Source organism: Perissodus microlepis, chromosome 13 (genome assembly GCF_051167445.1).
Source record: "Perissodus microlepis isolate ML-2025 ecotype Zambia chromosome 13, ASM5116744v1, whole genome shotgun sequence".
NCBI classification, from domain to species: Eukaryota; Metazoa; Chordata; class Actinopteri; order Cichliformes; family Cichlidae; genus Perissodus; species Perissodus microlepis.
In genome coordinates, this window is record NC_140473.1 from 17,415,517 (window position 1) to 17,442,410 (window position 26,894).

General features: G+C 40.1%; 1 protein-coding gene across 1 annotated transcript in view; it reads right to left on the reverse strand.

Annotated features, from left to right (window-relative positions):
* Positions 1-26,894, reverse strand: part of lrmda (leucine rich melanocyte differentiation associated) — a 205,809-nt gene that overhangs the window by 6,847 nt on the left and 172,068 nt on the right. Inside the window, exon 6 of the mRNA XM_084948225.1 lies at positions 23,312-23,396. Within this exon, the coding sequence (XP_084804351.1) occupies positions 23,312-23,396 (85 nt within the window). The remainder of the gene's footprint in view (positions 1-23,311; positions 23,397-26,894) is intronic.

The following is a 26,894-nucleotide window of genomic DNA, read 5'->3' on the forward strand; positions in this document are numbered from 1 at the left end:
AACCTGCAGAGATGAATGTCATTCTTTTTTTATGTGGATATTTAGGAGAGCATTAGCTACTCCTTTGTTTGAGATTTATGCTGTAATTATTCAATTATAATACCGAAGAGGCGCCGCCTAAGAGTATTAACTTGGCAAGATACTGGTAATACATGAAATATGATTGTACAGCAAATAATAAAATGCATCAATCTGAAGTGTGGTTTTAGATTATACCTGAACAGTCACTGTCTTCTGTTGGTAATGCCTAAAAAGTGGGCTAATCTCCAGCAATTTTCCTACATTAACTCCTCACCTGTTAAAGATGCTGTGACCTAACAAGAGACATCAAGAGAAACTGCTAAATGTGGAACCAAATCTGATGTAAAATAATATTAGTAATAGTATTAACAGAGAGGTAGTAGACATAGCAGATGGAAGAAGGCAGATCGCGTAAGAGACATAGTTTGCGTAAGAAATAAGGACTTGGACAAATTTTTTAGCTCATAGCATGTGTGGGTCTTTTAGCATTTCATCAGCACACACTTATAAGAGGAAGACAGAGGGAGTCAGAGAGGGGAGGGAGATGGAGTGGGTTTAATGATTGTTCCCTGCATACAATCAGCTTGACTCTTTTCAAGGGCCATCAATATGTCACAGAAAGACACATCCAACGGATGTAGCTTTTAACATCAAGGTTATCTATTCTTGGCATGAATTCACTCCCTCCACTCCTAGTTTCTTGCCCTGTCCCCTCTCCACATCTATTCTCCCCTCTTGTCTTAACTGCTTCCACTTTGTCTTTCTCCTCCTCTATGCACTCTTCTGCTTTCTGATTATTCACAGATTTTTTTTTTGTAACCACACTCTCCTTTTTAGCGACTTAACCAACAATTTCTCTGTTTCAATCCATCAGGGGGGAAAAATATAACTTGAAGAATCCAATTAACAACACAATTACACTCTCCGTATTATCTCCAAGGGCTGAAATAACACTGGGCAGGTGGGGGATGGGGTCAGATGTTGTTCATTGCTGGCTTCTATAAGAATTGGTGCAAGTGACTTATGGGCTTGGGGCGGAGGCTGCTGTGAGCCAGGGCTATTATTGTGGACACAATCCATCTCCGGCTGTCCTTTTATCAGTTCAGCCCAACGTCATGAGATGGAGTCGCCACCTTCTCTCTATAGGGAAGCCGGTAGATAGATAACCCCTCTGCGTCCCATAAACTAACAGGCAGTAGACTGTGATTCAGCCCACTGAGAGGTCAGCTGGCACACACAGCACATTGCCATGGAGAGAAATTGAATTGTTTCACTTAGTACTGGTGTGCTGGCTATGTGTGGCAGTATGAACTAAGTATATTTTTCTTTTGAGTGCCACTTAAATATTGCCAGAGATAAACAGCAACAGCAGCAAGCAACTCGGAAGCCAGCACAGTACTGAATGTGGAAATGCAGCACATACTTTCTCTTTCTTGATTTCATATAAATAAGATGAATGAGTGAATAAGATGAAATGAATGATGTAACAGAAGCTGGATCCAGTTTGAAAAAAAAAAAGATGCCACATAGAATAAAATGACATTTCCACACAGTGGTTGCTTCTTAACAGTATTAAGTAGTTGTAAGTAGAGCTACCCCTTAGACAGACTTCCGGTACGTCACAGGGTTAAATCAAAGACACAGAAAACCACTAATACGTCCACACCTACGACCAATTTGGAATCACACTTAAGCCAATCTATATATTTAAACACTCATCGTTTAGGTAAAACCTCTCCTTTTTTATTTTTGATGTGCGTTTCTCAGAAAAGCTTTAAAATGGCATGTTCGAACAAAATCCATTCCTATTCAGTCTTAACTAATAGACTCTTATGTCCATTAGTTAGCCTTTTTAAACAGCTGAGGTGTCACCCATCTTTCCCCAGTCCCAAACAAATCTCCTGCTTGTAACTTTAAGAATTAAAGTGACATTTGTCCTCCATCAGTAAAAAATATTTAGTTCATTAAACATAAATAGCTGTCATCATGATGCATGCCCTGGGCTTATGCCTTCCCTGTTCCCCTCCTGGCCGTTTACTGCGGCCAAACAACTGCAGCGCCTGCATGTTCTCAACTTCAGCGTATTGATTAAACTTTTAAATAGCTGCCATATAACCCTGGGACATCAGGAAGATTAATTTGCGTCAATGTTCATCTGTAATTCATTAGCCATTTATACTCTCCACATTCACACAGGCTATCAGGGAAATGCGCCCCATTTTTCACCAAGGCAGAGGCTGGGGAGAAGGGAGAGGAAAAGGAGGGAAGAGAAACTGTGTAGGGGAGACAGGAAGGAGGGGATTAAAAAGCCTACAACATAACAGTGAATAGCAAGCCATGTAGGATGCTAAGACATGGCACATGGTGCCGTTTCATAATATTATATAAAATACGGTGATGTATTATACTTTTACTTTTATTGTTGCTGCACAAGCTTTCATTAGGGCCTTATTTCTTTTTCTTTGGGTGTGAGGTATTAAACAGAGACCCTGACCAACACAGAGACAGATGTAGAAACTTTCTACATGATTCAGATGCTATAACAACACACACCGAAGGCCAGCAAAGAATTTAAAAAAAAAATGGCTGGCGCAAGTGTGACAGATGGAGAGTTGAAATATTTGCTACTGCCACATCCTGATGGGCTTTCAGAGGAAAGTTGCTGGGTCATGGCTCAAACAGCGCTGATCAATACCAGGTAGCTTTTTCTACATGATTCTCCTTGAGGTACACAAATAGCACATTCAGACGCTGAAGGCTGGCTGTGTGACTGAAGGATTATGATTTACAATAGCATATATGCAAACAAAAGGTAGGATAACACCCTCTCCTAAAATGACATGCAGTGCACATAACTCAGGATTGTCAAACTCATTTTATATAGTGTGCTTCAAAGAATAAGGCTTCTGTGATCTTAGGTGTGTAGAATAAAAGTTCTGGCAGTTCATTGCTCAGACTGTTCTGTAATTATAAAATCTAAAGTTTTCATCAATTTAAAGAAAATTACATGAAAAACAGGAACGTTTTTGTCATTTTATTGTTTTTATATTACTTAATCATGTTGTAGTATGTGTAATATGAATTTGGGGGGGAATCTTTATCAATAGGAAAAGGTGTAAAACTTGAAAGTACAAAAATCTATGCACTTCCTCACATTTTTTCAAAGCTGTCCAGTTCCGGCCCTGGGGCCATATGTTTAAAACCCCTGGCATAACCTGTGAATTAGCAGGCATGACTGAACCCTTACAGCTGACAAACACTTTAAATTAAAGACTCTAATTGAACACTTTAAATTTATAATCATATATACAGGTAAATGCCTGTCAGTTATCCATCTTTGCACCTTCAACTTATGAGGACGAGAAGGAAATTGAATTCGGGGGCACATAAATTTTGACTGAAGACGAGATTACCATTCTGAGGGGTCTAGTAAAAAAAAAAAAAAGAAGAAGAAGAAAAAAGGAAATTAATTTCAGTGACGTTTATTCCATATAGAGCCAGAAGAGAAAAGTAGTTACAGTAGCTCTGGAGGCTGCAGATAACAGGAAGGTTGTTTAAGGTGGAGGACAGAAGGTTTCACGTCCCCCTTTTGAGGGTCTTTTGCAAAACATACATTGTCATGTAACCAACAGAAACCCAACCGCAAGCACATTAATGACAGGCTGGTTATTTACTCCTAGAGTTCATCTGCTCTTAAAGGCACGTGAAAGCACTAATGACGCAAGTAATCATAAGCGCTCATTTTCTGCACGCCACATAGCCTGACACTGATCGATTGTGTTCTTCATTACGCTCGGGACTTCTAATTAAAAGAAAAGCCCAGATAAGTGGTTCAAACCTTTGACCAAAAACACGAAAGAAAAAGCGAAAATCACAATTAGAGATTTGACTGTGTTTGTTAATGACGCCGTTAATAAGAGCGGCTGGTGAGTCGCTCAATGAAGGTTTAATCACTGGGACAGGATTCAATAACAAAAGAGCATAATATTAATCACCAGAGAGTGATAACTTCACTGTTCATCTCTTTGACATTGGAGGAAGGGATGAATTAATGATGCACTCCATCCGAACACATTAAATAATAATTATCAGGCAAAACAGCATGAAAGGGACTGCATAATGAACCCCATTGTCAGGTCAATTACAACCACATAAAACTGTTCAAAGGGAAGTAGCTTGTTACTAGATGGCCATACTTGAAAGGACAGCTGTGGCTTTATCAGTGCAAGGTGCTGGGCAAGCCATTCGCTCCCATATCAGGGCCTAAAATGTGTGGAGGGGGTTGACATACAGTTTATTCTTAGAGGGCACCGAAACTCTTTCAGGCTGCACATGCCTACTGTAAAAAGCTAGAAGCATCAGTGAGGCGTTCAGTGAAGACCACATCGAAAATTGTCTAGCAAGAGATAAATGACATGACAATGACAATGTTTTGCTGGCTCTAAAGCAATGTCAGTCGCTAAGTGCCATGTTAACTAAACTCAACTACACAGACAATGATGGACTTCACGCATCAGTGGACAAAATGGCACCTCACTGCCTGTCAGTGGTAATTTCCATCAAATCAAGGATGGCCAGCAAATTTAGCCATGAGTGTAACTGCTGCCGGAGTTTTACACATGCACTGATAATTTAGGTACACATTGTGCAGTATTTTCCTTCTTCGCCGCGCTATAAAAATCGACAAATTTGGTTTCACTGAGCATTAGGCGCATCAGCTTGTCCTCTAGCTCCACTTTTGATCTAGACATCAATTACTGCATGGCTGCTAGTACTACTCTGAGACACTCTCTTAAACAAACAGCGTGGCAACCTCCAGCGTGACACATATCAATACTGATCTGACGTCTTGTTCCACAGTCGTCCCCCTCAGTTCCTGCCTGGCTGCACCTGCCTGACTGGAGTGTCCAGGGTTGGCTGTACTCCTTCACACTTCCTTCCCCTGCAGACATTAAACACTTATTAGTCCCCATCCTAGGCCTGCTAACTGACTGGCCAGTCTGGGCCACACGGGGACCCCATTATTAGAGTCATTTCAGTGCCCATCCTGACGCCTGTTAGGCAGCTCTCTACCTGGGGCTCCCTGCTCCCTGCCTGCCCGACTGAGTGCCTGGCCAGCCAAACAGTGATTGAACATGACATGGTGACAGAAAACAGGGGAGAAGGGCAATGGAAATAAAAGAACAGAGATGGCAGAGTGAGGCAGACAGAGATGGGAAAGAGGAAGGTTGGTATGCTAGCCAGAGCCCTTGTGGCATAGGGTGTGCCCATCAACACGGATGAGCGTTAGCCAAGAGCCGCATGTCACAATGATGGAAGAGCTGGATCACTCACATCAGAGCTTCATCTGACTGGAAGATATCAATCTCCAGGCCTAATCCAAAAGGACATGGTAAAATATCCTTTAACATTGCTCTTCCACCCTGTCTTTGTGTGTCCCCTGCTTCTGTAGCGGATGAAAATGTGTGTAACCTTCGTCGTTGGACCTCAATCGACCACACTCATTTTCACATCCCATTTCCTCTGTCTCTAGCACTGACAGTCAAATTATGAGGGGCAAAATGATGAGCAAAATGGTACCTTGACAAATGGCATTTAGCCACTAAATACAGAGAGAAAAAAAGAGAAAAGATTACTTACATATGTGAACTGCTGAGATGTTTTAAATCAGAGAGTTGAGGAAAACCAACATTTTTCTAGTGATGGCGTGGTTAAACTTTAGTGACATCATAGGTTTTTAGCTAAGCATGCATGTTACTCATGCGAAAAGGTAGAAATGTTGTCAAGATAAGAGTGAAACCCCAGTACTTAAGATTTGCTTTTCAGAATTGAATTATTCAGAAATAATTGCAAAAAGTAACACACATGTAGAGTATCTAATATTGGTTAATGCACTTGCAATTGGGAATATGCAACCTGTGCCATTTACCTTGAAGGGGTATGCTATTCATGTCAAAGAACTGACAAGCATATATGATATGTCCTCCTATTTATTCATTTAGTTTGGTATCCCCATCAATTCCAAAAGTTGAGTTTGCTAATCTGATTTGCAACTTTTCACCACTGTAATGTATACAGTTTAGATCTACTCACTAAAAAACTAAAGTTGAAAATTAGGTGGCTGGCTAAACAAAGTCATTGACAGAATTATTGATACTTATTATATCTACTGAAATAGAAAATGATGCACATATATACACACACATCCATCCATCCATCCATCAATCCATCCATCCATCAATCCATCCATCCCAAAGCTCAAATGATCTCAAACTGGTTTCTTGAACATAACAATGAGTTCACTGTACTGAAATGGCCTCATTTCAATTCAATAGAGCACCTTTGGGATGTGGAGCAACATGAGATTCACATCATGGATGAAAGCCTACAAATCTACAGCAAATGTGTGATGCTATCATCTCAATATGGACCAAAAGCTCAGAGGAATGTTTCCAATACCTCGCTAAATCTGTATCATTAAAAATGAAGACAGTTGTTGAAGGCAAAAAGGATCCAATACAGTACTTGCAAGGCCTGCCTAACAGAATTGTACATGCATATAGTATGTATTAGATCTGCACAATTAATCAAATTTTAATTTCAATTACAATTTTGGCTTTCTACAATTAAATGTATATGATCGAAGAATATTGAAAATGTCTGTTCCTAAAATATAGTTAGGTCTATATATATTTGGACACTTTTTTTTTTTACCTGTTTACTAAAAAATATTTTAATTAGATACATAATGGGCATGGAAATAATGTGTAGATTCTCAGTTTTTATTTGAGAGCATCCACATTCAAATTGGATGAAGGGTTTAGGAGTTTCAGCTCCTTAACATGTGCCCCTCTTTTTAAAGGCACCAAAGGCTATTTTACGGGCAGCTGTGGGCAATTCCTTTGTAATGTCATTATCAATTAAGCAGATAAAAGGCCTGGAATTAAGGTGCGGTGTTGCATTTGGAAGATTTTGCTGTGAACAGGCAACATGTGGTCAAAGTAGCTCTCTGTACAGGTGAAACAAGCCATCCTTAAGCCCATCAGAGAAACTAGTACAATAGTAGGAGTTGCAAAATCTACATTTTGGTACATCCTAAGAAAGAAAGAAAGCACTGGTGAAATCGGCAACGCAAAAACACCTGGATGTCCATGGAAGACAAAAGTGGTGTATGATCGCAGAATCATCTCCATGGTGAAGAGAAACACCTTCACAACAGCCAACCAAATGAACAACACTCTTAAGGAGGTAGGCGTATCAATATCCAAGTCTACCATAAAGAGAAAAATGCATCCAAGTAAATACAGAGGGTTCGCTGCAAAGTGCAAGCCACTCAAAAGCCTCAAGAATAGAAAGGCTAGATTGGACTTTGCTAAAAAACATCTAAAAAACTCCAGCACAGTTCTGGCAAAAACATTCTTTGGACAGATAAATCCAAGATCAACCTCTACCAGAATGTTGGCAAGAAAAAAGTATGGAACAGCTAATGATCCAAAGCATGCCACATCATCTGTAAAACACAGCGGAGGTAGTGTGATGGCTTGGGCAGGCATGGCTGCCAGTGGCACTGGGACACTAGTGTTTATTGACGATGTGACACAGGACAGAAGCAGCTGAATGAACTCTGAGGGGTTCAGAGATATACTGTCTGATCAAATCCAGCTAAATGCAGTCAAATTGTTTGAGCAGTGTTTCATAATACAGATGGACAATGACCCAAAACATACAGCCAAAGCAACCCAGAAGTTTATTAAAGAAAAGAAGAGGAATACTCTAAGTGGAATACTCCAAGTCATCCACCCGATCTTAACCACGTTGAGCATGCATTTCATTTGAAGGCTAAACTTCACACAGAAAGGTCCACAAACAAACAGCAACTGAAAGCTGCTGCAGTAAAAGCCTGGCAGAGCATTAAAAAGGTGGAAACCCAGCATCTGGTGATGCCCATGAGTTCAAGACTTCAGGCTGCCATTGCCAGCAAAGGGTTTTTTAACCAAGTATTAGAAATGAACATTTTATTTTCAGTTATTTAATTTGTCCAATTACTTTTGATACTCCTGATATGAAGGGATTGTGTTTAAAAAAAGTTTTAGTTCCTCAAACTTTTATGCAATCTTTTTGAACTACAGAACTAAAACTAGAAAAGAGTTTCTGTCCAAATATTTATAGACCTAACTGTAGAACGCAAAGCAAAAGCAAATTTAGTGCCCCCTAAAGCAGTGCCTGACCGTGTCAGGAATGTAGCACAATGTAAGTTTTGTACATTATCAGGAAAGAAGCACAGCACGGACGTTAAATCGGTGTTTCGTTTACATGAGGTGAAATAAAACCATTTTTGTCACTAAAATCAATGAATAATTGTGACAGGTTGTGATGGGGGTATTGATCAGAATTATCGCTTTAATCATTTTGGCCATAATCATGCTGCTCTGATATGTATTTAAGAGTATTTTAGAGCCAGACATTGTGTGAGTTATAGGAGTGATTATGGGAGTACAAAATGTGAGTACAAAGAAAAGCAGCCAACAGATACTGTAAATTTAAGGTTAAACGGATGAAAAATGTGCACTTGGTGACATCACATTCAGCTTATAGCAGTGTCAAATTACATGCCGTCATTTCCTGCCAGAATTACAACTGATGAACCCAGGGTAGCCAATCAGATTTGAGGCTGTGGTGATGATACGTTTGTGTTTTGTGAGATTCTTCATGCCCCTCTGGCCTCCCTATGCCTTATGCAGATGGATGGCTCCACTGCAACTCTATTTCTTTTAATTAATATGACATATCCCCTGCTCATATGCAGAGAGTGAGGCAGGGGGACAGAGAGATGAAGGTATGAGGGAATGATTAACTGTGGATCTGTCCGTCCTTTTGAGAAATGATCTCGCCTCTTCTGTTCTCCCCAGTCTTCCCTCCTCCTCTCTTCATTTCTGTCTTCCTTACGCTGCCTTGTCCGTGCTCCTCTTTGGCTCACTTCATTTCTTTCAGCACCCTCCCCTCTCTTTCTGTTTCCTCTTATCTGTGTCTCTCTGTCTCCCCTCTCTCTCTCTCTGTCTCCCTCCTCACCTCTCCTTCCCCCCTGACACCCTCGGACTGTCCTCAGCCCCTGCACATCTCCTGACAGGTAAAATAATAACGCTCGTACATCACTGCCCCGAAAAAGTCCTATAACCTAAATCTTCACTTGCCACACACCCCGGGACTCAATTACTTTATTGACATGTAATCTTCATAAGGGGAGAAATATTGAGCATGTAAGGTCAGCTGGTTATGAAGACATATTATCATATTATCTGCATGAGGGTTGTAGGGGCTAGGACCTGACAAAGCTAATTATAATGGTACATGTTTCAGAGCTCAGAGCGTATTATCTGCTTGGCTGCTTGGTTGAGCCACAGCTGAGGTATAGAGGAGAAGGGGATGAGATTTCAAACCTAATAGGAGTGGGATGTCATCTCAGGGCATAGGAATTAATGAAGCCAAATATTATCGACTGCACATCACGGCACTAATGTCCTTGATTTGTTCACTGTATTTGTCAGGATTACCTCGCCATACACTAATGGGTAACAACACATCACAATAGAATCAGACTGTGGAAGCGATCCCTACAACAGTACAATAATAACAATAATAAAAAGCTATACTGCACCCCTTCAACTATTGTATGCAAAGTGCAAATAAACTGCTGTTGCTCGAGCTGCTCCTGAGCCAAAATGTCACCGTGGGTTAGTGACGGCAGGAAGGACAGATGCTGATGGCTGTGCTATCGCTTCTCTCCCAAGGTTATCTTAATATCATCTTTTCGGCTCTCTTATTACAATCTACTGCCTGCTATATAACAGAAAAACACTAATCTGGGTGATGGTTCAAGATGTTCTCTTTTCACTTGAAAATAGTGGCCACTATTATTTACAGGGAGATTATAATTTAAGGAGAACAAGGGGGGAGGGGCTAGTTATTTCAGTAAAACATAGACCAAAGGGCAAAAAACAAACAGTTGGCTAGCTCTGAGACACTGCATGTCAGGGTCACAGTGGAAACATGCAAACATAGAATCAGACCGCCAGATATGTTTGTTTCACTTTATCCAGCAGCATGCCCTCCACCCCATCTCAGTTATCCAGCTGTCCAAGTCCTTAGCTCAGAACCGCTCCTGCAGAAGATGCCTAAAATGGTACGGAGCGGCTGGCCAGTGTTGCCAAAGGTTATGCGTTAACACTTGCTAATGGTGTCAAATTGTGAGACATATTTTTGCTTTCTTTAGAAGCTCTCCAGGCACTAAGCACTCACATGCACAAAAAATAGCTCCTGTTTATTTGTGCTTTCAGCGTTTTCAATCAGTTTATTGACATTCTGCTGCATTATAGCAGTTCATAATTTCAGCAAATACACAAAACCAAAAATATTTTTTATCATATTCGGTGTGGTTTGAGTACATATTTGTCCTTTACGACAGGGATGAAGCTGTGCAACAATCTGGGATAAATGTATGTGTCTGAAAAAAAAAAAACAGTCAATCCAATCATCTTGCAATGCAGCGATGTAACATGCCAGAAACTATCGACAAATCAAATTATGATGGTGAAATAACTTGTCCGCTCATATTACAATGACAGGGAAACCTGCTCTGTCTGTTTAAAGGGACCTAATAAGAAAATGAATGTGACAGATTAAAAGGTTGTTTTGGACTTCCTAGCATTTCAGTGACCCTGCTCTTTTCATTCTGGTTGAGCTGAGATGCTGAAGCCTGTGCAAACCATAAAACCCACTACTTCCTGTAACCTAGGGCCCTTTTTATATTTTAAAAGAGATAAAATGCATGTCAGTTCTACAAAATAGCACTGACATTCATATCCAGTTGACCTTATGGACTTCAAGGCGGGGCACAAAATCTGTGCCTGTTTTCGGCTCAGCCTTGACACAGTTCATTCAGTTGGAGAGTGAATCTGAAGTAAACAGAAGCTTAGATCCATAGCACAGGAATCCCAGCATATGGGATAATGGCCTTCTCTTCTCTTTACAAGCAGTTTTCACACAGCCCAGTGCAATGAATAATCTAAATGGCACTTAATGTGAGCTATGCTGATACTCTGACAATAGTTTGTGTTCAGACATCACAGCTTAGTGTCTCCCAATTGTGTATTGATGCTTAGGCAGTTGAAAATAAATCACAGGATTCAGCAGAGTGAATCCAGAGAGTGAGAAAACAGTTTAGACAATCGCCCAATGGAGCTTACCATAATTGACAGATGAGTTCAGCTCTTTTCACGACAATAGCTCAGAACATAGAGGGTACCTGGGAATGACATTGTGTGTGTGTATGACTCTTCAGGACAAATAATGCTCCAGAGGAAAAAAAAAAAGTGCATCCATGCAGACCTGGAGTTGTTGTATTATACAGGGTGGGCCGTTTATATGGATACACCATAATAAAATGGGAATGGTTGGTGATATTAAAGTCCTGTTTGTGGCACATTAGTATATGTGAGGGGGCAAACTCCTCAAGATGGCTGGTGACCATGGTGGCCATTTAGAAGTTGGCCATCTTGGATACAACTTTTGTTTTTTCAATAGGAAGAGGGCCATGTGACACATCAAACTTATTGGTAATGTCACAAGAAAAACAATGGTGTGCTTCGTTTCAACATAACCTTATTCTTTCATAAGTTTCTCTTTGTTCACAGCCATTGACATGTCGAAGAGGTTAACACGTAAGGAGCGGATCGAAATTGTGTTGATATCTGGTGAACGCAGTAACCGGGTCATTGCAGCAGATTTCAATGCAAGACACCCTACGAGACCACCCATCTCCCATGCTACAGTTAGCAAACTGCTTGCTAAGTTTCGTGAAACTGGTTCAGTGTTGGATTTGCCAAAATGTGGACGGAAGAAAACTGTCACTAATGAAGAAACATCAGTGGCTGTCCTAGCTTCATTCAGCAAGAGCCCACAGCATAGCACTCATGTCACTGGAGAGTGGCATTAGTCGAACATCCCTTCGGTGTATATAATAGCTACTCACAAATGACACCCTTACAAACTCCAGCTACTGCAGCATCTCAACAAGGATGACCCAGATCGGCGCACAGAATTTGCAGAATGGGCAAAACAAAAATTGGAGTTCACGCAGAAGATTTTGTTCAGTGATGAGGCAAACTTTTATGTGAATGGTGAAGTTAACAAACAAAACCACCGCTATTGGTCTGACCCACATTGGATGGATCCCTCCAAGACTGTTGGAACAACAAAAGTGATGGCTTGGTGTGGTATATGGGGTACAACGATAGTGGGTCCATTCTTCATCAATGGAAACCTCAAGGCCACTGGATATTTGAAATTGTTACATGATGATGTGTTTCCCTCTTTATGCACTGAAGCTGGCACGTTCCCTGAGTTTTCCAAGCAAGATGGTGCACCACCACATTATGGGTGCCAGGTCCGAGCATTCCTAGATGAACAGTTTCCTGGAAAGTGGATTGGTCGTCGTGGGCCAGTTGAATGGCGCCCAAGGTCTCCCGATCTGACCCCCTTAGACTTTTATCTTTGGGGTCATCTGAAGGCAATTGTCTATGGTGTGAAGATACGAGATGTGCAGCACCTGAAACTACGGATACTGGATGCCTATGCTGGCTTTTCTCCTGCGGTGTTGCTATCAGTGTGTGAAGAGTGGGAGAAGAGGGTTGCATTGACAATCCAACACAATAGGCAGCACATTGAACACATTTTGCAAGTGGTCAGAAACTTGTAAATAACTCATGAAAGAATAAAGTTACATTGAAACCAAGCACACCATTGTTTTTCTTGTGACATTACCAATAAGTTCGATGTGTCACATGGCCCTCTTCCTATTGAAAAAACAAAAGTTGTATCCAAGATGGCCGACTTCTAAATGGCCACCATGGTCACCAGCCATCTTGAGGAGTTTGCCCCCTCACATATACTAATGTGCCACAAACAGGACTTTAATATCACCAACCATTCCCATTTTATTATGGTGTATCCATATAAACGGCCCACCCTGTACTATTATCACTTTAATATATCAGTAATGTAAATATTGCAGTCTTTTAGTAATTCTGTTAGTGCTTCAATGAATTGACTATAAAAAAATCCCTTGAAGATCTTCATGGAGACTATGAAGAGATTTCCATGTGTCTTAATTGTGTCAATTAAGACACATGGAAATCTCTTCATAGTGTTGTTGTGCCAACGGCACTAAAGTAATCTACCCTGTAGTTTCATTCCTGTAAAACGGTAAGGACTCCTTTTCTAAAAAAAATGATGGCCTCTATTATTAACAAATATCAAGTGTTCGTAAACTTTTAAAGAAGAATTGAATTATATTACAATTTGAGAATTATTTTTGTAGTTTTGCAGTTTCATGTTGGTGAATAAGAGTGCCACTCTAATCACTACATTGCTAGGATCTGGCTATGCATTGGTTAAGATGAAAAGAAGGGAGAATTTCCCTACGCCATATTTCTTTATATTTTGCTTCAAAGGAGCATGAGGTCATTTTTAAAAGTAGTTTTGACCAACAGTTCTTCAGGCTTTCTGAAGATCGTTGAAAGTTTGTGTTTGCACCTCGTCATGTTCAGGTTCTTGTGTGTTGACGCACCTAACACTGACCTAAAAAAGCACCTAACTCAAAGGGTTTGTTGTGTCTATACATAACAGATTTATCAAGGAACCAAATTGAAATTGTATCTTTAGAAACTTTGTTCCAAGCATTCTGATGCAGAAACACACAATTTTTTTCCCATATCTTTAGTTGGATCTATGAGAAAAACATGCTGTATCTTGGTATGGTGTGCAGTGTGTCTGGACTTGACCAGACTGAAAATCAGTGGCAACAGATCTTATGGAGTGATGAATTCAAATTTGAAATATGTCAAAATGTACAGAGGAGGTCAAGAGAGAGGTACAATAGTATGTCTCTAAAGCCAACTTTGAAACGTGGTAGAGGCTTTCTCATGCTTTGGGGCTACATTTCAGCCAGTGATGTTGTCAAAATTTATCATTGCAATACCATCTGGAGATACCAAGTGGATGACTGGGAAAAGCTTCATTTTTCACATAATGCACATTATAAGTGCCAGCATGATAGAGAATGGAACAGAAGGCAGCCAACATCCAAAGAAGAGCTTTGGATGTCCTTCAAGGAGCCTGGATAACTCATTCTGAAGAAATGAAAAGAACTTTCTATCACCTGCCTGAGAGAGTTAACCCTTTAAAACCTCAACCATGAAATAACTACCAGAAATCTTTAATTTTTTGATAATGAAGTGTTTGTTTAACCTTAAAATATGTAAAAATATATCAAATTTTAATCTGCATGAGTTTTAATTTGTATCACATTTTCTACATAAGCCATATTTTTGCAATTTAGTCATTAGAAATGTGTCACATCATTTTTTGAGGGTAAAAAAAAGTCACGCTGATGATGTAGAAGTCTCAAAAACTCACAAAAACACGTGTATCAAATACGATCGATGGGCCTTAGAGGGTTAAGGCTGTGAAGAATAAAGGTAGTCATACCAAATATTGACTTTCAAGCTCATTAGAGTTGTACAAACTCTGTTTTTGCCTTAGATACTGTATTTCCTTGTATCTTTATACATCTTTCAATAAAGTGATGGCTTTTGCACAGTACTATATGTAACACTCTGTGGAAGTCTTGTTTTTATTGCTTGAAATTGCAGAAAATTTTAAAAAAGATCATTAGCTGTATCAATGTTTTATTGCACTTCAGAACCTATTCTCAAGCCAGAGTTCACCTTATGCTGCTGTGTGGCCTCTTCTTTCACCAAATATTAGCATTTTCATGTTGTGTATAGCTATGTTAAGATTCCTGACAGAAAGCTTCACTGATGTAGCACAGCTGTTAAGCCATACAGCATGATAAACTAGCTGCTGAGTGAATTGAAATCTAATTTGTTTGAGCCATTAACCAGAGTTGCATTAAAGCATGTTTTGATCTTGAATGATTACCGTGCGCGATCAGTTACCCTAGAATTAGCATCTACAGCCGACTTAAAATCTAATTTATTAAAAAACACCCTGATTAAGATATATGACGCCACATAAACTGAGAAGGTAAGTGTACTTAACAAATACTGTATTGTTTTATATTAGCTTTTTGTGTCTCTGTTTAAACATCCCAGGTAACGTGCAATAATTACAAGGCTACAAGGCATTGTTCTGGTCTGATCCTGTCCCTTTTAGAATGACAAGTTGTCGGCCATCTGCTTGAATGTTATTAGCTATTCATCAGAATGAAGGGTAGCGAGCCCCCCTCAAGTAGACAGACTCAGCCTGCTCACTGAGCAATTTGTTTCACGGGGTACTGACACAGAAGAAAGCTTGTGGACCCAACATCCATCCTGCTGCAAAAATATCCAAAGCCATCTGGCAGCTAACCCCCATCCTAAATTACCATGATGGACTCCCACCTTTGGAAACCATGAAGGCTCCAGAAACCCGCTCCAACTTCTGACTGAAAGTACGACTTGAAAGCACTGACCACATCTCAGTTGTCCCCAACCACAGCTACAAATCATGGTGGAAAATGAATAGTGTAGTTGCATTAGAATCAGAGTTGATTGTTGCAGGCCTATCCACTTTGGATGATTTATGTTCTGCTACCTTCCTGAGAATGACCAGTGCAACTGGGAAGTAAACCAAGGTCCAGAGGACTTGCAGTATATTTTTCCACGAGGGTTGGGTCTGCTTGGCAGAAACTCATGTCCTTGTCTATTCTTCTGACACATTAAGGGAAGCAGCCAAGAAACATACGTCTGTTTGTGCTTAAGAAAGTTTTAACGGGTAAGCCCAGTTGGGTTTCTATCATCATAAATAACAAAGGTTTGTCTGCAATAGTCACGGACTATAAAGATTTAGGAGACTCCATATTTTCCCGCTGCTGAGAAAGTGGCTCAAAGCTTGTAATAATCATATTTCAATAGTGATGGGTGGAAGAGTTGAAAGTATGACTTAGCTTTTTTACTCATTAAAAAGTAAAACAGGTGCTTAAAAAAATTGCAGATTAATTTGTATTAATTTGTGACATTAATTGTCTAACATTAGTGAACTCTTGGTGGCATCATAATGAAACCACTTCAATCACTTCACACAAACCAAATCCAGAATACTTTAACTTGACTGAAACAACCCTTATTAAGGCAGAATATCAGAGAGGAAAATGTGTACTTATATACCAATAGCAAAAGGAACTAACAAACAAATATCTTGGAATAGTTCAGAAGCTGACAGTACTATCTTTCCACTTTAAGTTTCTCCTGTATACGCCCAACATCAGTTTAAGAACTCAAGACACTCGGGAGACTCTCCCAGCTACATCAAACGGCAAGGTAAAAACAATAGTGTCACTGACATTTCCCCAAACCCTGCACAAACAGAATTATTCACACACTGAGAGGAGTGCCATCAGATAACGGAGAGATAATGACACTTGGTGGAAGGCAGCTTTCTCAAAGCAGTTTAGAGCTGGCGTGTCACAGTTTGGCAGTTAAGCCTGTCATGGAAGTTGAGGAGGTTATCCTGGCATTTTAATCTAGCCTGCTTCTAAGGGAGAAAATGTAGAGGTGATTTCCAGGGCTAGTAATAACAAGGACAGGCCTGCCTCCAAAAATGAGCTCTCATCACTTTGGATGCGGACAGCGCTGTGCTATGCGAAGCCGCGATGAGGGATTGCAGGCCCAGTTTGCCTCGTCCCCTCTCGCCTCATCCATCTCCATAGGCTGGCTTAAATGGATATTCATGTTGCTGAGCCAATCCACTCCTGGGAGGAATAATATCACATCATCTGACTCAGATAAAGGAAATAGAGCCTGTCCTATTCAGGGGGAGTATATAGTACTGTGATATGCTGTGATATACACCAGGAGCCTCGCTGCCAAAAAGTAGACTGATGTGACCGCGATGGAATTTTCAGAATCTTGTACATTTGATACGCGTTTAGAAGCAAAAAGAGAAATATCGAGCATTTACGACACATTTTTCTACTTACTTTTTGTTTCCAACTACAAGTAAAGAGCCATTTTAACAGGAAAATGTATTAAAGGTATTTATTTTGCTAAATTACAACATTCAAAGGGGTACACGTAATGTTGTGCCTTTTTAAATAGAATATTATTACTGATAAATACACATGTACTTTTTCCGTTTGTCTTTTAATATCGTAAGATAAATTTTAGCCTAATAAGTAGAGAACACTGTATTACATTGTGAGCTAATTATAAACGTTACTATGTAATGTATTAATCGAAGGCTAGTTTTAGCTGTTTAGCTATATTTGAGATGAAATATAGCAAGTACTCAGGGGCGTAATTTCCAGGGGTGTTAGGGGGGTTATGACCCCTCCAATAATCAGATCCAACCAATATAACCCCCCTAATGAAATTAAGAATTAACTTGCATAAATAGGCTGTTGATTTTCTTTACTCATTTCAGGTATTACCAGCAAGATAGTTGCATGTTTAATCATCTGGGAATTTACCCAGATTTATTTATTTATTTAGACAGAGATCTTGACCCCCTCAATTTTCAGCACAAAGTTACTTCTAGAAAATTTGCATCGCAGCACCACGGTACAATATCTTACATTTCGACATTATCTGTCCAAGTAGCTCCCGAGGCTAACACTGTGCATGGTCATTTAAAGAAAGGAGAACATCTGTTCGACTGTGTCAGTTTTGTAGCTGGATTTTGATTTACATGACAACTTCCGAGATGGCAACAGGACACCCAGTAATTACACACTAAACTTAAGACACCTCATCAGCTCACCAACTGGCAGACGCTGCAGAGAAATAAAACCTTCATGAAGTGACGAGTGCTTGGGAAACACTTTTTATGAAGTCAGTACCCGGGAAGAAGGCCATGTCTTTACTTTGTTAATTTACTTTTTAGAGTTTGGTGCAGAGGCTCGGTATATAGCTGCCAGCTCACTGTGTGTATATATATCACTCTCTGTAACAGCATTTCATCATCTGTCCTTTCTCATTGATGTTGAATGCACACTTCAAATTTTGTTTGGTTTATTACAAAAGTTTATAGAAAGCAGCTCTGCAAAGGACTCTCTGGGACAGTCTTGAGGAAAAGATTACACTTTTCCCTTTCCATGTGGCTCATTTTAGTTGTGTGGGGGCCAAAGCAAGTCTTTGTGTTTAAGAGTGATGTTTATCAGGGGACAGATTGTGCTGGTATAATCATTACGGGACTGAGTGAAATGTCTTGCAGAGCACGTATGTCTAATGGAAAACGTCAAAGCTTTGCTCTGTGTTTTCTCACTAAGTTCCAGAGAGGATGTTTCCATACTTTCGGAACATGTGGCCCAAACCAGAATGGAAGGACTGTCAGCTGAAAGAGCAGAGTCGTCATTCTATCTACAGATTGACATCGACCAGAACTAAGTTATCACTCAAGATAAGCACGAAAAAAACAGCTCGGTGCAGAAAAACCTACGGGGTTAAGAAACAGATGTCTGATGTAATGCCAGTTAATTTAGGAAGCAATTTCATAATCAGCGGAACATGTTTTCAAAACAGACTTGCATTCACAACAGCATCTAATCTAAGCACTTATAGAAGATACAATCAGCTCTGGTTATTACACAAACAACGATAAACAGACATCGGGGTATATCTATTTTTTTCATTTTAAAGCCGTCAAACTGATTTTTACTTTTACCAAGTGTGTTGTACAGAGGACATTAAGTCATCAGTCAAACAAACAACCTTTTCCTTCATAATGACAACAGCTAAGTTTCAACACTAGCAGTTTAGTCATCCATTAGTCATGTATCCCATCCAGATGTCTGGTGGAGGAGAGGAGGGGAGGAGGAGATAGCAGCAGGTGTAGATCTCTCTGAGCCCAGCTGAGCTCTAAAAGGCAGTGCTTAGCACCCACAGCTCTGTCATCTGGCCTCTCCCCTGTCTCCACCAGCCTCTCGACAGCCCATTCCTCATCATTTACCCCTTTTTGGCAAAGCCCAGAGCCCTTCTAATGGGCCACTCTGAATGCTTCCAGATGTTTGTTTATTTGTTGTGCAGCAACTGTAAAACAGTTTACTCTTAGCTTGGATCTGTTCCCGTTGCTCCATTTCGGGGAGGAGTGCCGAGGGAGCTGTGGGGATTGTAGCAGGAGCTGCAGTGCAGATCACCTCAACATGTAACAAAAGCGAACTTCTAAACAAATGCGAGGTGCCCCATGGGTATCATCAGAAAGGAGGGTTTTTTTTTTCTTCTTTGAAGGCTGCTTTCCTCTGGGGATTTTAATAACAGTTGTGCACCATTTAAGTTACATACATACAAAGTAGCTGGAAGCAGGCCCAGAAAAGAGAGATTAAAAGGGCCCAGGGCTCATACTGTAAGGCAGATACCAGGTGGGGCTTTTTTTCTTGATCTATTTACTCGGCTTGTACAGAGATATCCCCTTCATTTACAGCTGTCACTGCTGAAGGATGGCCCAATCAGATTTAATCTGATACATGTGAAAAAGCAGCTTCTAGTGTCTGGCATATTTATTGAATTATACAAAGGAAATGAAAGGCAGTTCATTAAAATTTCTTCTGTGCACACGGATACATCAATCAAGTCTCAAGCCTTGCTCTTTTTTTAAAAAAAAATACATACCTCTTAACTACAGCTATAATTAGATCTATGAAATCAACATGTAAATCTGACTTCAAAATGTGCCACCTCAAGAAAAAGACAAGGTGGTAATAAATAACTCAGCACATTTTTTTTTCTTTTCCAGGCTGAAATGATACATCCTCACAGTAAGACACAAGACTGCATCGTGTAATTGGTTGTGTAATAGTGTAGTATAGACCAGTCTTCATGAAGGCAAACTATACTTTACACTGAGACTCCATCTTGGACTGTTAGATTCAGAGTCGAGCTGACAGTTGGACCAGCACTGAGAGTTAGAGCTAAGGTGACAGTAGTGGACGATCCTCGGGCCCCTCTGCCAGACTATGTACTCCACTCTGTGTCACGCCTTCGCCAAGACACACTAGAGCCGCCCACCATCCTCCTTCACTTTGCCTTTTGTCTAGTTTCCTCTCATTCTGAAGCTGCCCTTCTTCCTGATTTTCCCGTCCTTTCCCCCCTACTTTCCTCTCTGTCTGCTGTCAGATGTCTATGAAATTACGATTTAGATTTCACTACCACAGCAGCAAATGTTTTTTCACTACTCTCCCCTGCTCTTCTCTCTGCTACCTTGTTTTACTCCGTGTCCTTCACCAACCAAGACAGGAGCACAGTTTCCACCCCTCTGTCCCTGGGCAGTGACCTGCCAGTGCTGCCTTCCATTGGGAGCTCCTAGCTGCTGTAATTACCTCTGCCAACCAGACTCTGGGGCTTTCAAACAGGTAACACGGTGGAGTAGTTAGGTGCAGGGGGTTCAAGGGAGGTAAGGCGGAGTGTTTCTGAGACACCGTCGGAGCGATCTCAGATACGCTGCTGATATGGCCGCTATTTCAGGAGTCCGGATAAAACCAAACAGCCTCCCGCTTGCCTCTCTATTAAAAAGACCACGCCATTAACCCAAACAACTACTGTCACAATCACATACCGCATAATGTGTACTTTAAAAACCCAAAGCTGTTGAAGTGCATTTTTTATTCAGGTATTGATTGTGATTCTCAAGATTAAAGCATAAAGCAAACAGGATAATCAGCAGTTGCGGTGGCAAAATCACAATACAGAGTAAGACCAGAGTGGCTTACTTTTGCAACAAATTTTGAACAAACATGTAGCGATTTGTTTAATTTACCGTGTGTGTTGAAACAAGAGTTCTGCAGTGATTTGCACAAAATTATGCAGCGCATTGTTTCAGCCCTTTTGTTCATATACTGAATTTACCTCAGCACGCATTTGTGTGGAATTACTGTCTCAACCATTCTGTTTGTTGTAGCGCTGCTTTGTCACCACTTTGTTCTCTTTGAATGAGGAGTTACTGTGACCGTTTCCCACACATAGAGAAAACTCAACTGTGTTTGAGAAGAGCAAATAAACGGGGGGAAAGAAAAAAAATAAGAGCGGGGGTAGGGGCTCGACGAGGCAGGGACACGAAGAGGAGGTGAAGGGCGAAGACGAGGGCTGTGTTATCTAAGGCTGCAGCGCCGCATCATAAAAATAACAAATGGAGACTGTCACTGTTACTCTGATCTCAGTCAGAGGGGAGAAATATTTCATGTGGCAGGTCCCCTCACCTTTAAATGAGTTGTTCTTAGCCAGGTCTGATTTTGACAAAGCACAAGGCTCTTTCTGTCCTTACTTCCGATGAGAGCTGCCACCATCCTGGCTTTCATGACATAGATCTGTCCTTGGCACCATTAATGTGGATGGAGGTCTACTCTACTGTATATTAGCCTAGAAGCACTCGCAACTGATAAGTAATGCTACTATAGTGGTTGTCAGCTCATCACAAATATTTTGCAATGTGACATCATTGATGAATCTCTCAAGCATGAAGTAATAGTTAACTACTCTGAACCCTGAAATAGGGTACTTGCTGTGAAAAGCCAAACTTATCTGTTAATTCTGCTTTAAACAACTCCACAAAGCCAAGTCCAAGAGTCAGGCTTACTTAAATCTGGGTTTCCATAAAGTCTATATATAAACATGAGTTTGGAAAATAGAAGACACTGCTTCGCATGTTTATTTTCTTTTGCAAGACATGGAAAAACTGGTGGCTGACTGTGAAATTTTATGTTTAAAATGATCTTTATTATTAAACTTTCAGCACGTGTCCTCTTATTGCTGCATATGAAGGCCCACTGTCTGCATCTTGGATATAGAAACATCCCACAGTTTTTACAGTCAAATGAATCCAAAACAGAAGCCGTATCGTTAGTCCCTCCACTATGAACTAGGTTGACACATAACCTGGGCTCCTTACCCACTTTAAAACACAGGTTTAAAATCCTTGACACAAATTTGACACGGACTAAAATTTTGTCTAAAACCATCAGCTCTAAAGTTTTCTGCATGCTTTTGTTACATGTAGACTGGACTATTGTTATGCACAGTATACTGGAGTAAATCGTTCCTTGTTTAAAATTAGTCCAAAAATGCAGCAGAAAATTACTGACTGAAAGAAAAAAGAGAGAGATTGCATTACTGCCACTGGCTTCCTTTGCACTACAGAATCCAGTATACAGTGCTACTGTTTGCATTTAAAGCCTTAAATGGTTTTGCACCTTCATATGTTGTACATATGCTGGATCCATAAGAGACTGCTCATCTCTGGAAGTGTGGCTGAAGCATAGGTTGTGTTTATGTTACTTTATGTTAATAGCTGGAATGTGTGTATAGGGGGCATTTTACTTTTGTTTCTGGTGGTATTAAAATAAAATATATTCACTTCCTTTATTTAATTCAGTTTAATTATTAAGAAAACCACTAAATTGTCAAACAAACTGACTAAAATGCACATTTGGTTTTCCTCACGTTACCTTCAACCGGTCACGGCAGATGGGTGACCCTCCCTGAGGCTGGTTCTGCTGAAGGTTCGTTCCTGTTAAAAGGGAGTTTTTCCTTCCCACTGTCACCAAGTGCTTGCTCATAGGGTGTCATTGTTGGTTATTTCTGTATTACTGTAGGGTCTTTACTTTACAATATAAAACACCTTGATGTTACTTTTGTTGTGAATTAATGCAAAAAAAAAAAAAATGCAAGTGGAATGAATTGAATTAGTTAATTTTGGTTGCAGTAAATCATTCCAGCTGATTACGGGATAATGACCTGTGGGTATGATAAGTATAATAATATTGAACTTAACTTGTTTTTTCTTAAAGTCTCAGCTGAGTATCTGGTACAAAAGCAGTAGGTGGCCTTCGCCATTAATTTAGAGTAGTGTATCGTTTTAATGAATGTGTTGTATTCTTTCTAGAGTGCAGTGTTTGATGTTAAGAAGTTGCTACATAATTACATCAACATACTACACTGGGTCAATATGAGGCCTAATCAATGTCTAGTATCAACAGATCAAGGATGCTTCATTCTGTGTATGTACTGCATGCTCCCACGCTTACACTCAGATCAGAGTTAGCTGAGATTACTCAGATTTATTCCCACTATCAACACATCACACAGATGAGAAGAGATCAATAAGAATAGATAACTTCAACTCAGTTTCAAGTTCAATAGATTCCCACTCTCTGCTGCTGTTAGCGTTATGACTCATTTACATAATCTATAGAACCAGGATCTCAATGTTTCTTCTTAATTTTGAAGAAAATAAATATTTTTCTTACCTTTGTGGGTCATGGGATCTCTGGATCCTCGCGGTAGAGGCGAATAGGGCAGTGGGTGGCTCTCTGATCCAGCCTCATTAAGTGACTAGCAGAAAAGGAATGTAGAAAAAGATTTAGCTATAAAGTTATAGCAAGCAAGCAGCAAACCACTGCCACATGGTTAAAAAATAATGCCATGTGGCAGTCTTTGTTCTAAAGTTCATTTTATTTTATTTACATTTTATGACAAAAAAAAAAATCTTCTCATAGGGACAAGGTTTAACAGCATGGATTAATCACCTTCAGTGGTGTTTTCCTAATTTAACTTATCCGTTTATATTATACTAAGATTAAGGGCTTGCTTTGAGTGTCAGTCATTTCTCTATAGCTGCTAGCTGACCTCTGGGTGAGATTGCTGCTAATTTGAATCCCCAAACTGGACCTTTAAACCCTGTTCATGGAGTCGACTCATTTATAATGGAATTATCTGACAAATCAAATAGATTGCTATGTGGTATATTATGCTAACAGATCTCTGTGTCTGTCTTACACCTGTACTGATACACCTGTACAGAAAGCAATTCAATCTTTGTAAAATCACAATTTGTTGATGTGACACGTTTAAATGCAACAAACACATTAGGCTTCATAAATATAATCTTCAAACCAGAGACCAAAACAACTTTTCTAATGAAGTCTATGAGATGACCTGGTGACACCTGATTTATAGCATAACCTAATAGGGAGGTTTTAACATTCACCCAGATATGACCTCCGAACATGCGAAGTACAACAGTAACATGAGGGTAATTATAAAATTGCACGAAATAACCTTTTGACACTAGAAAGTGTGAATGCAAATTACATGATACATACTTCTCTTTGTTTAACTTCTTTATCTTATTTATTGTCCTACAACTGAAATGTGATTTTTTCATACATTCGTAGCTGCAAAACTGGACTGAACCTCTGACTGTGAGCACAGTCAGAGGTTCAGGCTAAACGCGTGTGATGAATGCGGGTTTGGCACAAAGAGAAAACAGTGGCCTCTATGTCATGAGACGGTATTCCCACACGGGTCAACAGTTTGTGTGCTGTTATTCTTTTGGTGCACTTTCAAGGTCCAAAACATTCTCTTTTTTTCCACCTTAGCCTTTTAGCTAGCGGAGCAGGCAGTTTATCATGACACAGCGATATCTGATGCCTTTGCAGAAATACTTTCCTTTCTTGCAGGAAGGAATTCACTAGGCCTTTAATCATAGCAAGAGACTCAACTGACAAATACATATTAGAGATGGTTTGGAGCTGCATTTTTCCCACTTTTATTGTTGTTCCTCTACATGCCCATGCATAACCTTGAGAAATGGAATGGTCTGCACTGTTAAATGGAACCATATTCTTCATCGGCAAAGAGAGCAATGTGAACTGAAAACGATCACATAATGTGCTTTCAGATAGCATCTCTGAAAGGCATTAAGGTCTGGCCAGCATGTGTCTCATATTATACCAAGGAAAAAAAAAAAGAAGACAAAATGCTTCTATTTTAAAGGCCTTGCTACATGTATGCTGGAGAGTCAGCTTTTGAAAAAAAAAAATGCTGCTTAAAAGAAGAATATAGTTTTGACAGCAGACCTGCTGCTAAAACCTTCTAAGAAATGTCACAGATCACTCCCCTGCTTCTGCGATGTATATTTATGAAGTAAAAGAACTAAAAATATGAACACATTGTACTCAGTAACTACTGTCACCTGACATGTAAGGAAAATAGTTGGGTATTTATAGCATTGCGCTAGCAAAACAAATATTGGACTGAGACTAAAGATCCTACAGCAAAATGATCACCACCAATCTCATTTTTGAGACATGTATCAAGGTTTATTTAGCGTTTTCCTATCTTTGAATTTTGCCATTTTGGTTTGCAACTCATATTACCGATCAGTACAAACACACTCAGTGTTCGTCTATGTCACTTCATAGGAAAAGAAACAAGCGACTCAGGCATTAAGACGGGAATTGTGAGCTGTCTGATCTACCTTTATGCATGTCTGGGCCACCATAGAGTTGCGCCCCCTGCTTGCCTCATTTCCTGGTCTGCATGAAAGATCACAAGCCTGGGCCCCTTTAGGCCTGCTTGGCCCACAAAAATCCCCTCCTAATCCTGATGCTCGGCCACAATTAATCTTCCGGGTTGCCACATTATTAACAGCACCACCCGCAGATGATATAGGGGGTGCTGGATGAGAACAAGGGAGCACTACTTAGGTGTGGTGAATACTAGATGGAGCTTAGCACTCTGGCTGTGGTCCTATGGGACATTAGTCACCTTGTTTTCAGTGCTGAAACCAACTCCACCCCAGTGATATGACACCACTACTTTACCTCCTCGCTCTAATGCCTGCTGATCACACAGCTGACCCATAGGTGGCTGTTGTAACTCCAACTTCCACTTGTCTCGATCTTCCCCTTTAAACCCTCAGATCTTCATCATTAGCCCTTGACATTTGCACTCAAGCATGCATGTGAAACAAATGGAGGACGATTTTTCTGTACTTGCTACTAGAGGATTAATAGCTTTATGTTTTAACACTTTTAACAAGCGGTTTTTTTCCACCAGTATTTCTAAACTGGCTACTCATAAAGCATGGTCCATTACAATGAAAATCCAAAAACAAAGAAACTCTGATTAAACTAATAATAGAAAACTTTTGGTGCCTTTATTAAACATATTTAGAAAGTAGGTTGGAGAAACTAAGTGAACCCCTATTCCAATGCTGCTCAGAGTTTGGTGCTCAATTACTGTAAGGAGCTGTTTGTTATAAGGTCACACAATGTCTGTACTGACAAAGTCTGCTCCTCCTAAAAAGACTGACGTGACTCATACCTCAAGAAAAACACATTTAAAGCATTTTATTGATGCACAAAGCTGGAAAGGGCTGCTCATCAAGAAACAATAAACAAGCTGGCTACGATTGGAGATTATTCAGGATTGTTGCTTACTCTCTATGCAAGTATGTGTCCTGCAGTGTTCAGACCAAGAGCACGATATGCAATCCTGGAAAAGGTGAAAAAGGACCACCAGGACGTATCTCTACAATTTGTTAAATTTCTAAGATAAGCACTGAGAAAGACAGGTGGCTATTGACGGAAGCTATTAAGCAACCTACCATTTTGCAGACACATATATAAACAAAACAAAGCTCAACACTGTGTGTTTCACAAATGAAGCAAAAACACTTCAGGGTCAATGTAAAGTGGACTGTTGAGACACAAAATGATATGTTTAGAGGAAAGGGGGTGTCGCACATTACCACCAAAGCATTCAAATGTGAAGTCTGGTGAAGTGAGCGTCGCTGTTCTGCAGCTACTGAGAGAACAATACAGAAAACACAGGGCAGCAGTCCAGGGAGCTTAGAAGAGGTCGGACTCAGGTGAAGGTTCTACAAGTTTCTAATTTCTAATTTTTCATGCCTGCGCTGTGAGTGGTCAAGATGTACGAATCAAAATTTAAAAAATCCAAATGTCATTTAAGTTTGAAATTATGACTGCGATGTAGACAATGATGTAGGCACCATTTTCTGATTAATTAATACAGGAAACCTTTATA